General features: G+C 34.3%; 2 protein-coding genes and 1 long non-coding RNA gene across 3 annotated transcripts in view; all 3 read left to right on the top strand.

The window, feature by feature from the left end:
- Positions 1–15,392, top strand: part of LOC142236875 (uncharacterized) — a 391,437-nt gene that overhangs the window by 296,108 nt on the left and 79,937 nt on the right. The gene's annotated exons all lie outside the window — the stretch shown is intronic.
- On the top strand, positions 3,206–6,489 carry LOC142234264 (G patch domain-containing protein 1 homolog). Its single transcript, XM_075305355.1, has 3 exons — positions 3,206–3,418; positions 3,476–5,090; positions 5,154–6,489. Exons 1-3 carry the CDS (start codon positions 3,361–3,363, stop codon positions 6,451–6,453), a joined length of 2,973 nt encoding a protein of 990 aa, XP_075161470.1. The 5' UTR covers positions 3,206–3,360; the 3' UTR covers positions 6,454–6,489.
- Rgl (Ral guanine nucleotide dissociation stimulator-like) overlaps positions 11,025–15,392 on the top strand; it is an 84,305-nt gene continuing 79,937 nt past the window's right edge. Inside the window, exon 1 of the mRNA XM_075308156.1 lies at positions 11,025–11,652. The gene's annotated coding sequence lies outside the window, so the exon portion shown is untranslated. The remainder of the gene's footprint in view (positions 11,653–15,392) is intronic.

The raw sequence follows: 15,392 nt of genomic DNA, 5'->3' as shown, positions 1-15,392 counted from the left end.
GACGGCGCTACTGAGAATCCCCACCACGTCGAAAATAATCTTATACGACATCCAAAACTTGTCGGAAAAGCGCCGTCCCTATTGAGAAGTTATACCACGCCTAGTTACTACAAAAAATATCGCATGAGTGCAATAAGCCACCTAGGCTTTTGTAATAAATTTAGAACGACGCCAATAAGAGCCCCTTCAAACAATCAGAAAAAGTGTATTTTAAGATAGTTGTAAGAGAATCATTGTGGTCGATTAAAACACGATTGTTTAGATGTTTATTAATTTCATCAAACATTTATATATTCTTATAAATATAACATTTATACCACTATCACAACACATATAACATAATTTTTTCATTAATAATAGAATGATGTTGATTTACAAGTGGTAAGTGAAAAACAATCACTTTATTCCATTTGGAAAGTCAATAATTGTTCACCAATAAACCTTTTACAATAAATTAAAAGAAGCTAGTTGCGCTTGGTGTTTCACAAAATATAAAATGGCTCTTGTAATAATAGTGATGGCAAAATACTGTCATGTACAATCCGTACTTTTTGACACGCTTCCCCCATCACAGTTGGCGATTGTTGTAGTGTCACTTACGAGTCTGTGGTAGCGATGATGATGAAATGGAATTTTGAAATGCTAGCAGGGGCTTCCCCCATCACAGTTGGCGATTGTTGTAGTGTCATTTACGAGTCTGTAGCGATGGAGTGTAGTGTATAAGTATATATTTTGTTTTGACAAAGAATGAATAAATTATACAAAATTCATAGATTGATTATCAGTTATTCCGGCTGGAAGGCGCATTAAAGCCCGCCTACATCGCTGGACATGGCACCACTAAGTACACTTCAGCCAACAATATAAAGCCTCAATCAATTGCCCAACCTGAAACGCCAAATGAACTGACCAGTGAAGAATGTGATATCGAGAGCACTTCGGAGACCGTGACCCATCCGCCCCACTCCATCCCGGAATGCGTCAAGAACAAGGTTACAATATCCGGAAGACATGTCCAATTTCCAGTTCGGTACCTGTAGCTTGGTCACTAAAGGGGGGAGCCATGAGACAACCAACAATACTGCTCAACTAATTTTCGCTAGTCCGTTTTAATCCGCTTTTACTAACACAAACTTATTAGTTCCCTGCCAACATTTTTTGAATTTGGGGGCGCTTCTGAGAATGCCCACTACGTCGAAAACAGTCGTATATGATATCCAAAACTCCTCGGAAAAGCGCCGTCACTATTGAGAAGTTGTACCACGCCAAGTTACTACAAAAAAGTATCACATGAGTGCAATTATTAGGAGACCTTCTGGATACATTTAGAAGGACGCCAATAAGAGCCCCTTCAAACAATCAGACCAAGTGCATTTTAAGATAGTTGTAAAAGAATCATTGTGGTCAAGTAAAACACGATTGTTTAGATGTTTATTAATTTTATGAAACATTTATAAATTCTCATAAATATAACATTTATACGACTATCACATCACATTTAACACATTTTTATGCATTACTAAGAGATTGATGTTGAGTTACAAGTTGTAATGCGCTTTACAGACTATCAGTTATTCCGGACGACAGTGCTCGTGTCGAACATATCCCAAATATTGTGCACATTATAAGTTAAGTCCGAAGGCATAATCAATACTGCTGCATGTTTATGGGAACCATAACACATTTAACGATTATTTAGTCATCGCCGACAAGTCGTATCGATTCGACACACTGTAAGATTCTTTACAAACACCGACATTCCGTCCGGAATAACTGATAATTTGTAAAGCGCATAAGTTAAATGTTGTAGCGTCTATCAGCCAATACTTTTATTCCCAAAGGAGGCAGCGTGTCTGGAAAAATATTTAAAAAACTATCACTTTATTCCATTTGGAAAGTCAAAAATTGTTCACTATATACCTTTCACAATTTTATGCGTAATATCTATGTTTTCAGAACATTATTTTCGTTTTTATTTAAATAAAATATAACAAGCTGGTTGCGCTTGGCGTTTCACAAAAAATAAAATGGCTCTTCTAAGAGTAGTGATGGCAAAATACTTTCATGTACATTTTGTACTTTTTGATATGCTTCCCCCATCACAGTTCGCGATGGTTGTGGTGACATTTACGAGTCTGTGGTAGCGATGAGGATGAAATGGATCTTTGAAATGCTGGCAGGGTTAATGTATTTGTATGAGTATGCGTTTTAACTAGACTTCAACGACCAATTTCTCGATCTCTTTGCTTTTGAACCGTTAACGTAAGCACATGTAAAAGTTACAGTTCTTGTATTAAAAGAATCCCGAAAATATCCCCGGGATTTATCGATCCCGAATGATAGCCCTAATGGAAACCCGATTGGCATACCTTGAGAAGTAGTATTTCGAGCATAGTGTGAACCAGAGAATGAAGCCGACCCATTTTTGTCGGCGGCGGCTAACACTAAATTTTTGCCTCCGGCGGCTGCGGCTTGACGGCTAAGCCGATAAAAAATTGTCTGTTCGGCGGCGCAAAATTATCTATTATAAAATCAATTTGAAGTTTTCCGAATTGTAATGAGATTAGTTGTACAACCAATCTTACAATCAAATTTACATTTCATTCAAATTTTTTTGAGCTAAATTTTTGTATTAAGGCCGGTATGCACCTCTAGCGAAATTTTCTGTAGCAAAAATTTATTTAAAGGCCGGTATGCACCTCTAGCGAAAAATTTCTTTCCCATAGGAAATGCATTGCTATTTATGCTAACGAAATTTTCGGTAGCGTTCAATTTCGTAAGCTGGTACGCAACTGTAATGAAAATAACAGGGTTGTCAAAAGCATATTTTGGCAGCAAACATTTAATTTATTACAATCATTGTGTGCGTAAAAGTTTTAAAAGATCTTTAAATAATAAACAATTTATTTGAGGAATATTTGGAACATATATTAACAATTTCTAAAAGCGATTAGCTGGTTTAAAATGTGTGTACACAGCCCTGTTTTTTTGTTGTAGAATCGGCGCAACTGGCGGCTTCATTCTCTGGTGTGAACACAAGATTAACAGCCTGTTTCTGTATGTCGAACGAGCTCTATCGATCGACCGAAATTCATAAAAACAGCTGATTTTTGTTTTTAAATCCAGCTGTTTGTTTCCATTTCAGTCGATCGATAGAGCTCGATCGACATACTGAAGCAGACTGTAAATGTACATATATTGTAAATGGCACATTAATCTTGGTCAACTTGTTGCGTTGCATTACGTTGTCATAACTAATTGTCCCATCCACAGTAAAACAGATGATCAGGATATACGAAATAAAAACAAACTACATTTATAAGGGTTTCTTTTAATTTATGTTTAACAATTTATTGTTTAATGAATACAGAGAAAGGTCTTCATCAATATGGCACTCCATTGCCAATGTTGGATATGGGTAAGCATTGGAATTCGATTTCAATTCTTTTTAGTTTTCCATTCTTGTTCTTTGTAGACGAAGTGGTTCCGAGCAAGAAACCGGTGTACGCCCAGGATCAAATAGCTACGGATGATCAGGGTCGACGGCGCTTTCACGGAGCATTTACAGGAGGTTTCAGTGCTGGCTATTGGAATACCGTTGGCTCTAAAGAAGGATGGACACCACAGTCATTCAAAAGTTCACGAACAGAAAAAGCTGCTAGTCGAGCAACACAGCGGCCTGAAGATTTCATGGATGATGAAGATCTTGGTGAATTCGGTATAAATCCCAAGGGATTACAAATCCACGAGGACTTCACTGGGGCAGAAACTTCCTCAGAACATCGAAAAAGGAAATTTTTACAAGCTGATTTAAAACCCATACCTGGAGAACCGGTGTTGCAACAACTGCTAAAACCAGTAAAAGACAAAATCGCAGTAAGGATACTAAAATCTTGGGGATGGCGTCCTGGCCAGGGTGTGGGACCCAGGCAGACACGTAAAGAAAAGAAAATGGCCAAAGAAAGAAATAAAAGAGAGCTGTATCTAATGGAGAAATATGGATGCGATTTGCCAAGCTCTTCCAAATCGTTGGACACAGAGGAAGAGGACGAGGACTCTGACGAAGATTCAGAAAATGAAGTCACTTTTGCCCCTGAGGATTTTGAAGCGATACCATACACCCGTAAAACCGATCATTATGGTTTGGGCTACACACCGCTTAGTCGCCAATCTGTTTTAGGTGGCATAAGTCAAACAAGTTCCCTTCAATCCAGCGAAGGGCATATCAATTTATTTAAGCCTCTGGAAGCCATTGGTAAAAATAATCAAAAAATATCATTTTCCGGTCAAGCATTCGGAGTTGGCGCACTTGAGGATGATGATGACGATGATGTTTATGCCAACGATGATTTGAGTAGATATGATTTTTCCCTGGAAGATAGAAAGAAAAAGAAGAAAAACAAAAAATCTCTAGGAAGAGATGAATTGGTATTCGAAGATTTTGTACTCGATTTGAATGCTGAGAAACCATTGCAATTTACAGTTGAAGTGCCTTTTGGATGGCAGCCAAGAAACTGGTATCAAAAACGTTCCAGATTTGAACCTCTAGATCCCAGAGCTCAAAGAAATCTAGAGCGAAAATTTGCCAAACCCCACGATGACGGCAATGAAGGAGAAATGACAAGGCAGAAAAGGGCAGAGCTATTGGGAGAAGAAGTAAGCACGCCGGTGGGAGATACTTCTGCAAAATTTGTTTCCCCTACAGTACTAAAACCATCGGTAGAGGAGTTACAAAAGCAGCATAAAGATAGACAGGAAAGAACAAAATCATTGATGGAAAAAATATCTGCCAAATCTTCGAGTTTTACTCGAGGTGGCATTATAACACTGGAAGGTGAAGAGAAACCATCAGCAAACTTAACACTGGAAGAGATATCGACTTCGTTTAAGCCCTTTGTAAACGACGAGGCAAAGCAGAAACGTTACGAAAAATTTTTAGCTGCAAATTTATCCAACGACAAGGAAATCGATGAATTCCTGCATAGTATACAACCAATTGAACTATCGTTGTGGGATAGGCAAATGGAAAGAAAGGAATTCGTTCAGGCCAAAAAATTATACAGGCCCCTAAAGGGTATAATGTCCGATAGGTAAGACCAACGGGAAGGAAGGGTGGTTAATAATGGAATTTTAAATCATTTCTCTACTTCCAGATTTGTTACGGAATCTGAGGTCAAGGCTGAACAACAAGTAGCTGAAATTACTAAAGACCCCACCAAAGCTATTAGTGTGGAACGTACAAAGACTATGTGGAAACCCCATAGTCTTTTGTGTAAGCGTTTTAATATAGCTGAACCCTTTGGTGGCCATATGGAAGATGAATCAAAGAGAAAATCCAAACAAAAATCAAATAAAATGTCTGTCTTTGATTATTTAGAGACTTCAATCAATAAAAAAGAAGACTTTCAAACTCCCGTCATTATACCCAAACATATTGAACGGCCTCAAGAGCTAATAACGCAAAAACCAGAAGAAGCTGCAAAAGATAAACCCACACAGGAAGACCCTAAATCCTTAGAATGGCAAGAGGTATTAGAGGGTAAAACAAAACTAGGTCAAGAAAAATCCTCCTTTGTCTTCAAAGCAAAAACCGAATTGGAAAGAAAAGTTGTCGAAACTCTAGATAAGCCAATTGCAGAAAAGAAGGAACTTTTTAAATCAATATTTTCTGACAGTGAATCAGATAATGACGATGACAATGATTCTCAAGTTGGGGAAAAAACAAAAGATGTTGATAGCAATATGGCCGCTGCTCTTAGTAAACCTTTGAATGCTGCCGCAGCCAATTTACTAAGGAACAATTCACCACCAAGGGGAATATTCAAAGCCCTTTTTAATTTACCAGAAAGTAGTAATACTATGGAAAAACAGCAAATTTCAGAAACTCCTAAAGATGCATCAGAGAAAGAAATATTAGAAAACGCAAAAGAAACATCAAGAAACGATATCGGCAAACTACCTACAAATGCTCCATCACAAGCTGTCACATCCCAAGATTCTCAAAGAATTCTCTTTCAACCTAAATCTTCGAGAGAATCTAAAGAAATCGATTCTTCCCTCAAAAGTGATGAACAAAATTTATATGGACCCGCTTTGCCACAGGCCGCAGTAAAATATGTGGCGAATAAAAATCTGGCCAACAATTCCAGTAACTCGATTGATGATAAACTATTGAAGCTTTATAATAAACACAAAACTTCTGGACAAATAACAGAAGTATGGGTCGAAAAGGGGACAGTCAATAGTAGCTCAGACAGTGAAACCGATTCCTCAGATACATCCTCAAGTTCGGATAATGTGGCAAAACATAAAAAACGCTCTAAGAAAAAATCAAAACAAAAGAAGTCCTCCTCCAGCGGATCAGCGCATAAACATAAGAAACATAAGGATCATAAAACAAATAAAAAATCAAAAAAATCTGAGAAGAAAAAGAAAAAACACAAACAGAAATAAAGAAACAAAAAAAAAAACCAAAAAAATTTCATATCATTTTCATTTGTTTTATTTATTTAATCGAGCCCTGTAGGGTCATATGTGATTAATATAGTAATACTACAACGCCATGAGCAGATAGAAAATTATAATAAAAATAACATTTAATAATTCAATTTAAATATACATAAATTTATGTTCAGATTTATATATATATATATATATATATATATATATATATATATATATATATATATATATATATATATATATATATATATATATATATATATATATATATATATATATATATATATATATATATATATATATATATATATATATATATATATATATATATATATATATGATATTCTTGGCATTATAATAATTGGATTCCGAGTTGATCGTGAGAAACAAAACGACTGTGCAATTTCGAAGGGTTTTTGAAATTAATCAAAAATTCTTCTGAACTTCTTTATTAATTGGTCATATCAGCAGGTCTTCTTTCCCCACTAATTATTCCAAGCCCCTTCCCAAGCTCACCAGGATCTTTTTTCCCCGCTTATGATTCCAAGTCCGTTCCCTTGGCTGTGGTTTCGCTAGATAGTAGATAGGAACAGTAGGAATCTCTATAAAGAACCAAATCCTAACCTCAGATTCAAATTATGACAGATGCTAAAGAACCTAATTAACGAAATTCATTTAGGAGCAACACCAAGAAACTTTCGGACATTGGCCCTAATTGAATATGTGACATTTGTTATTAAAACGTTCAATTGCAATATTAAAATAAATAAAAGCCCAAATGTTGCATTCCATGTGTCTGCTGTGCATCCACAAATTGCCTTTAAACTGTTAATATCAAATACCAATCCCAGATGTTTCTAAGCCAACTCCAAAAAAGCAAAATTAATAAATGTCATAGTTTCTGGTTCCAAATTCCACAATGTACATTGTCAATATCTCTTGCTTTAGAGTTAATCTCTGGGCATCTCCATTCTCTTCTCTGGCATTATTGTGCTTTCGTCTGGAGAGAGAGTGAGCGAAGATGTCTTTGAATTTCTCTATGATATGAAAGAAGAGCAGGGCTGCCAATAAAATTTTAAGAAATCGTCACTTTTTCCCGAAAAAATCGTCATAATCGGCACTTGCATTATAAAAATCGTGCAAAAATCGGGAATTTAAATAATATTGAAATAAATGCATCCAGATTTTTTATCCTACATACTGATCGACTCAGAATCACCTCCTGAGTCGATCTATTCGTAATCGTACGTTCATCGGTCGGTCTGTCGTATGTATTGTTCGCAGGATTCCGGTCGCAATTATTTTGATGAAACTTGGTTCAGCGCTTTTTGGGCACAAGGACGAATGTTATTGAATTTGGAAAAAAATCACATTAAGATATAGCCCCCATATATATGCATCGCCCGATTTCAACAAATGGGGTCGTATTGAGCTAAATAGGTCGTCTTCAAATTTAATACAAGGTAATTAAGTACCCTTAAAGTAAGCATAATTTAATCGAGATCGGTTAAGATTTCGAATTTGCTCGATTTTTCGAAATTTTTGTATCGTGTATATATCGTCATTTTCTAGGCAAAAATCGGAAATTGTCAAAATGCCGATAAATCGGCAAATTTGGCAGCCCTGAAGAAGAGATATCTTAACACAATCAAATAACACAGATGCCAAAACATATACATCCAACCAAACAATTGTAATTATATCCCTGCAAACATTTTCTATCGAAAGTGTATCTCAGTAGTTTCGCCATGGTAGATAAAATCTTCATAGGCGATGACATCTTATCGAACTAGAGGCACGGTTGCCACGCGTGCCAAAAATAATGCACCAATATTACAAAAACAAAAATACAAAAAATCTATCAAATTTAAAAAGTGAAATTTTTTATCAAATTTGTGTAAACATTTTCTTTCTATAGAAAATTTTGTCAAAATTTTATTTCCATAGAAAAATTTGTCAAACATTTATTTCTATTGAAAATATTGTCAAAATTTTATTTCAATAGAAAATTTTGTGAAAATTTTATTTCTATAGAAAATTTTCGCAAAATTTTATTTCTATAGAAAATTTTGTCAACATTTTATTTCTATAGAAAATTTTAAGAAATTTTATTTCTATAGAAAATTTTGTGAAAATTTTATTTCCATAGAAAATTTTCGTAAAATTTTATTTCTATAGAAAATTTTGTCAAAATTTTATTTCTATAGAAAATTTTGTCAAAATGTACATTCTATAGAAAATTTGTCAAAATTTACATTCTATAGAAAATTTTATCAAAATTTTAGAGTTGGGTAGGTCGCGAACGAACTAGTTCAATTGAACGGTTCACTGAAATGAGCGAGCTGAACTAGTTCATATCTATTGTTCTTTTCCGTTCACCATGTCAGTTTAGTTAACTAAGCAAATTTTATCAGTTTGTTCACTCAGTTATTTTCACAATAATTGGACAATTTTCTGCCTTTACGCTCATATCGATCTTTTTTGCACATAAGCTGTTCGGGATTCTTTTCGCATGTGGTTTTTGGGATGAATAAATCAACGCAAGGCTAATGTGTTTCATTTATGTTGAACTGGAAGAAAGCAACAAAGTAAGTTGAAATGAACCGGTCACTGACCGAAAATGAACTAACTGACCGAACTAGTTCGTTGATCGGAAAAGAGCTGAAGTGAGCGATCACTACACTGAACTATAATGTCCAACACTACAAAATTTACATTCTATAGAACATTTTGTCAAAATTTTATTTCTATAGAAAATTTTCTGATTTTTTTCTATAAAAAATTTTGTCAAAAGTTTATTTCTATAGAAAATTTTCTGAAAATTTTATTTCTATAGAAAATTTTCTGAAAATTTTACTTCTACAGAAAATTTTGTCAAAATTTTATTTCTATAGAAAATTTTCTGAAAATTTTGTTTCTATAGAAAAATTTCTGAACATTTTATTTCTATATAACATTTTCTGAACATTTTATTTCTATAGAAAATTTTCTGAAAATTTTATTCCTATAGAAAATTTTCTGAAAATTTTATTCCTATAGAAAATTTTGTCAAAATATTATTTCTATAGAAAATTTTCTGAATTTTTTTTCTATAGAAAATTTTCTGAAAATTTTATTTCAATAGAAAATTTTCTGAAAATTTCATTTCTTTACACAATTTTCTGAAAATTTCATTTCTATACACAATTTTCTGAAAATTTTATTTCTATACACAATTTTCTGTAGAAATTTTCGAAAATTTATCAAAATTTTATTTCTATAGAAAATTTTACCGAAACATGGAAATTCTGAAAATTTTATTTCTACAGAAAATTTTGTCCAAATTTTATTTCTATAGAAAATTTTCTCAAAATATTATTTCTATAGAAAATTTTCTGAATTTTTTTTCTATAGAAAATTTTCTGAAAATTTCATTTCTATACACAATTTTCTGAAAATTTCATTTCTATACACAATTTTCTGAAAATTTTATTTCTATACAGAAATTTTCGAAAATTTGTCAAAATTTTATTTCTATAGAAAATTTTACCGAAACATGGACCAATACACACCATACTCAGCACATCTATTTGTGGACCTAAAATACCAGTAGATTTCGAATTTTATGCACATGGGATAAAAATGCGGTACCTAGACACTCAAGATCCCAAATACCTCTAGATTTCCAATTTCTGGCCACTTTTTTGAGTGCACCGTTAACAATTATGTGAGTGATTGTGGGTCAAAAAGTAGCTTGCAGAACAGTCTCGTGGGGAAAACTTACCCTTCAGCCTTCCATAGGAAACCAAAAAATACCCGAGTAATGCTCCATTTAAAATAGCCAATTTTAGTTCAAGCATTTAAGTCTGTTTTATCCTCTTTCATTAAAATTTGGGGAAGTACTTTATCTGTCAAATATTTCCTTTTGCGAAACAAATTACACAGACAATATCATTATTATCTTCCATGTTGAGACGACTTTTGATATAAATGTTTGCAGGGATGTTGTCCATTGTATTAGCCAGAAAACACCCAATCCATTTTAGACATCGTACTTTTGACATTTGGGGCTGATAATATCACAATTATTATCAATTTTTCCTTCGTAAATATTGGTATTTGTAATGGTTTTAGTCGGTCTCAGGCGATGTAAACAACGGTGGCTTCGTTTTCTGGCACTAGCACTGCTCTTATATTAACTACCCACACTGTGTATAACCAAAGCAACAACGATTTTGCCACCATACACACTCACACACACGCATACACTTCGTGGTGATCATAATGTGTATTTGTTTACTGTTTTGCTCTCATTTATATGTTTGTTGTTATTGTTGTCAGGTGAGTTTACTAAGCCAGAAACAAACGTATCTGTTGAATTTTATTTGTATGGCACAGGTGAGCGCGGGTGTGCGTGTGTATATGTAGGTTTGTTTCATTGCTTAAAGTTGGTATAACGAAATAACGAGAAAATAAAATAAAATCACCAAAACTACCTCATCGAATTGTCTAACAAATGAATGAAATGAGACAAGAGTGGTTTGCTGGTCTGTGCCTATGACTTCAACTGCAAGTCCCAGTCGCAAATTACGTGTTCAAACGAAGAGATCGAAATGGTGGTGACGAGTAACGAGAAAAAGCCGTAAACGAAACGCGTTAGTGTAACCACAATAAAATAAGAAAATACAAAGAAGAAAAAAGAAAATATCTTTGGCTTCAAAAATTTCCAGAAATCTTTGTGATGTATTCTTAAAAAATAAATAATAATAATAAGAAATGCGAAAATTTACAACGAAATGAAGTGAAAATTTAATTAAATTTAACGAAAATTTGAAATCGATATGAAATAAAAAGAAATTTAATGAAATTCTATACCGAAAAAAATCTATATCTTATGAGAGGCTTGTGAAACCAGGAAATTTAATTGGAAGCTAGGCGACAGCATCAACAACAAAAAATGCTTACTAGCTTTACTGGCATACTAGCACCACCAGCAACAACAACAACAACAACTAAGTAAAGTGAAGATATTAGAGAAAATCACCAATAATCTACTAAGTAAAGTAGTAGCCAGCAACAATCGCAGTAAAGTGAAAATCAATTATTTAACTAAAATATATATAATACATATATGTATGTGTAACCAGTTGGCAGTTTGTTTTTATTATTGTTAGTTTTTCATCACCTAGTTAAACAAAAACAAATTTAAAGGTAATACTCATATTTGTGTAAAAGCAAACTTTAATTACAAAATTTAGATAATATTTTTCCATCATTACAAAAAAACAAAAATCTACTAAATTCCATCACTTTACACCAACACACAAACAAGTCATCGCTTCTACACACATCCATGTATATCAAAAAATATTCGACCATTTCTAAGCTGGAAATACAATGCAGCACAAAGTCACTAAAAAAATTTGCCATGAACAAAAATCTTTTCTGTTGTTATGGTTGTTGTTGTTGTTGTTTGAGTACCTAGTATATCGTAAAAATTATGAAAAAATACGTGAAACTTAGCTCTGTGTTAAAGAAACACAAGAAAAACACAAACAACAATCGTGCATACCATCCATACTCCATTCGCAACTCACGTAACACAACATACATACAAATGAGTAGGGAGCATTGAATAAATGTACCATACACGTATATACGTGCGAATGAGTATCGGTGTCGACAAAAATACAACAACAACAACATGCAACCGAATGGTCAATCTCCGTAAATGTGAATGAAAATCATGTCGAGTCGAATCTTGGTTACCCTGCACAGTGCACGGTCGAATACAGGAAAATTTTTCTGAATTGCATACGAAAATTGTTAATTAAGACAATGAAAGTGTTCATTAATTGTATGAAAAGATTCATACAAAATTTTATTTCTATAGAAAATTGTGTCAAAATTCATTTTGTATATTTTGTGTGGGGAAAAACGTCTACCAAAACATCAAGTATTCTACCAATCTACCAAACAGTAAAAAATCTACCATTTTTGGTAGAATGCTACCAACTGCGGCAACCGTGATAGAAAGTCATAATACACAAGTTTTTGTCTTATGTGCTTTCCTTGCCAACAAACCGAGATCGGATATTGAAAAAATATGCATTTTCGGTTAATCGCGAAAACTTGGGTTTGACTATCGTTTATCCGGGTTTCTGTATTTCAATGAAATTTCAGTCAACAAAAGTCGGACTTTTTGTAGAGAGGTACTGAAGATGAGAAACAACTAACTACATACAACCAGTATTGCGGATTTTTCCCCAAATCGGGGATTTTTTCGTGGATGGGGACGAAATTTTTGAGGTGGGGACTTGGCGATTTGGTTTTTTAGACAAAGTTCAGCGTATGGCGTGCTTGTGTATCTCAGGTGCATTCAGCAAGACAGGAACAAACTCCCTTAATGTCATACTGCATCTATTGCCTTTAGACATTTTGGCCAAACAGTCAGCTGCAACAACGGCTGTGCGGTTGCGCGAGCTATCGCTGTGGTCGGAAAAAAGTTACGGTCACAGTTCGGTCCTCAAAATAATGCCAGATGTGCCTAACGTAGTGGATTACACTTTGGCGAGTCCATTTTTCGACAAAAAGTTTGAGACTCTAATTCCCAACAGTGAGGCGTGGTGTACACAGACCCCGGGGAATAAAAGATATATAGATTTCTACACTGATGGCTCCAAATTGGATGGCCAAGTGGGATTCAGAGTATATTCTAAAGATCTGGAACTTCGAATAGCGAAAAGATTACCTGATCACTGTAGTGTTTTTCAGGCTGAAATATTAGCAATAAGAGAAGTGGTGAATTGGCTGAGAAGTAATGCTCCAAGCAATATTGGCATTAATATATACTCAGACAGTCAACCTGCAATAAAATCCTTGGACTCTGTGTTCCTCAACTCGAAAAACGGCCATCGACTGCCGCAAATCTCTCGATGAGATGGCTGAGCAGCACAATATTCACCTAATATTGGTGCCTGGCCATAGGAACATACCGGGGAACTGCGAAGCAGATGAGCTAGCAAGGCTAGGAACTACCTTACATATTCCAGGGGAACTAGAATCTGTTGGTATGATTCTGGCTACCTGCAAGCTCTTACTGCGTGAGAAGGCTGTCATGATGGCAAATGTTCGATGGGAGAATTGTAAGGGTTGTAACGATACCAAGCAAATATGGCCCCATTTAAACTTAAACCGCACACTAGATATGCTAGTGTTCTCGAGACGCCAGATATCACTCCTGATATCTGCTATAACGGGTCGCTGCCTGATAGGCGATTTTGCAAAAACTATTGGTGCGAAGTATAATGACTATTGTATGAGCTGTCATGATGCGGAGGAAAAGGAATCAATAAAACACCTCTTGTGTGAGTGTCCTGCATTTTGTGTAAGGCGTAAGCAAATTTTAGGGGCATATAGCTTCAGATTACTGGCGGACCTGGAAAACGTTAACTTAAGCAGTCTGCTAATGTTTTTGGAACAATCTGGTTGGTTCAACTGAAGAAAATAATCGAGAATATGTAATAGGTACTTTTAGTTAATGTGGTATCACAATGGACTGAATAGTCTAAGTGAGCGTGAATTTTAATCGGGCTGCCACTTATGTTAGGTACCCTCCACCATGGATTGCGTAGAAACTTCTACTGAAGACTGTCATCCACAATCGAAAGGTATCTTCAAACTTACTAACACCGTCTTCTAAATTGCAAGGTAGTCTATACGTAGTATATATTAAACTAAAAACTAAAAAAAATTTAACAAAATTTTCTATAGAAATAAAATTTTGTCAAAATTTTCTATAGAAATAAAAATTTGAAAAAAAATCTATAGAAATAAAATGTTGACAAAATTTTCTATAGAAATAAAATTTTGACAAAACTTTCAATAGAATTAAACTTTCGACAACATTCTATAGAATTAAAATTTTGACAACATTTTCTATAGAAATAAAATTTTGCCAAAAATTTTCTATAGAAATAAAGTTTGACAAAATTTTCTATAGGAATAACATTTTGCAAAAATTTTCTAAAATTTTGGTAGATTATTTTTGGCTCGAGTGGCAACCATGATTATGAACCGATATGGACCAATTTTTGTGGGGCTATATATAATTATGGACCGATATGGACCAATTTTTGCATGGGTGTTAGAGACCATATACTAACACCACGTACCAAATTTCAACCGGATCGGATGAATTTTGCTCCTCTAAGAAGCTCCGGAGATCAAATCTCGGGATCGGTTTATATGGGGGCTATATATAGTTATGGACCGATGTGGACCAATTTTTGCATGGTTGTTAGAGACCATATACTAACACCACGTACCAAATTTCAAACGGATCGGATGAATTTTGATCCTCTAAGAAGCTCCTGAGATCAAATCTGGGGATCGGTTTATATGGGGGCTATTTATAATTATTGACCGATATGGACCAATTTTTGCATGGTTGTTAGAGACCATATACTTGCACCATGTACCAAATTTCAGCCAGATCGGTCTCTAACAACCGTGCAAAAATTGGTCCACATCGGTTCATAATTATATATAGCCACCATATAAACCGATCCCCAGATTTGACCTCCGGAACCTCTTGAAGGCGCAAAATTCATCCGATCTGGCCCGTATCGATCTATATTATATATAGCCCCCAAATAAACCGATCCCCAATCACAGTAAAATCACCACTCGAGCCAAAAATAATCTACTAAAATTTTATTGCCGTAGAAAATTTTTTCAAAATTTTATATTTTTATAGAAAATTTTGTCAAAATTTTATTTCTATAGAAGATTTTGTCAACATTTTATGTCTTTAGGAAATTTTGTCAAAATATAATTTCTACACAAAATGTTGTCAAAAATTTATTTCTATAGAAAATTTTGTCAAAATGTTATTTCTATAGAAAATTTTGTCAGAATTTTATTTCTGTAGAAAATTTTGTTAGAATTTT

This window comes from Haematobia irritans, chromosome 4, assembly GCF_050003625.1.
Source record: "Haematobia irritans isolate KBUSLIRL chromosome 4, ASM5000362v1, whole genome shotgun sequence".
Taxonomy (NCBI): Eukaryota; Metazoa; Arthropoda; class Insecta; order Diptera; family Muscidae; genus Haematobia; species Haematobia irritans.
Note: the sequence above shows the minus strand (reverse complement) of the source record. Positions and strands in the feature narration are given on the sequence as shown.

Bases quoted from the DNA above. Each gene is read 5' to 3' on its own strand.
- LOC142234264 (XM_075305355.1), top strand. From the start codon at position 3,361: ATGAATACAGAGAAAGGTCTTCATCAATATGGCACTCCATTGCCAATG. The intron at 3,419-3,475 runs GTAAGCATTGGA...TGTTCTTTGTAG, and splicing joins ATTGCCAATGTTGGATATGG to ACGAAGTGGTTCCGAGCAAG. The intron at 5,091-5,153 runs GTAAGACCAACG...CTCTACTTCCAG, and splicing joins AAGGGTATAATGTCCGATAG to ATTTGTTACGGAATCTGAGG.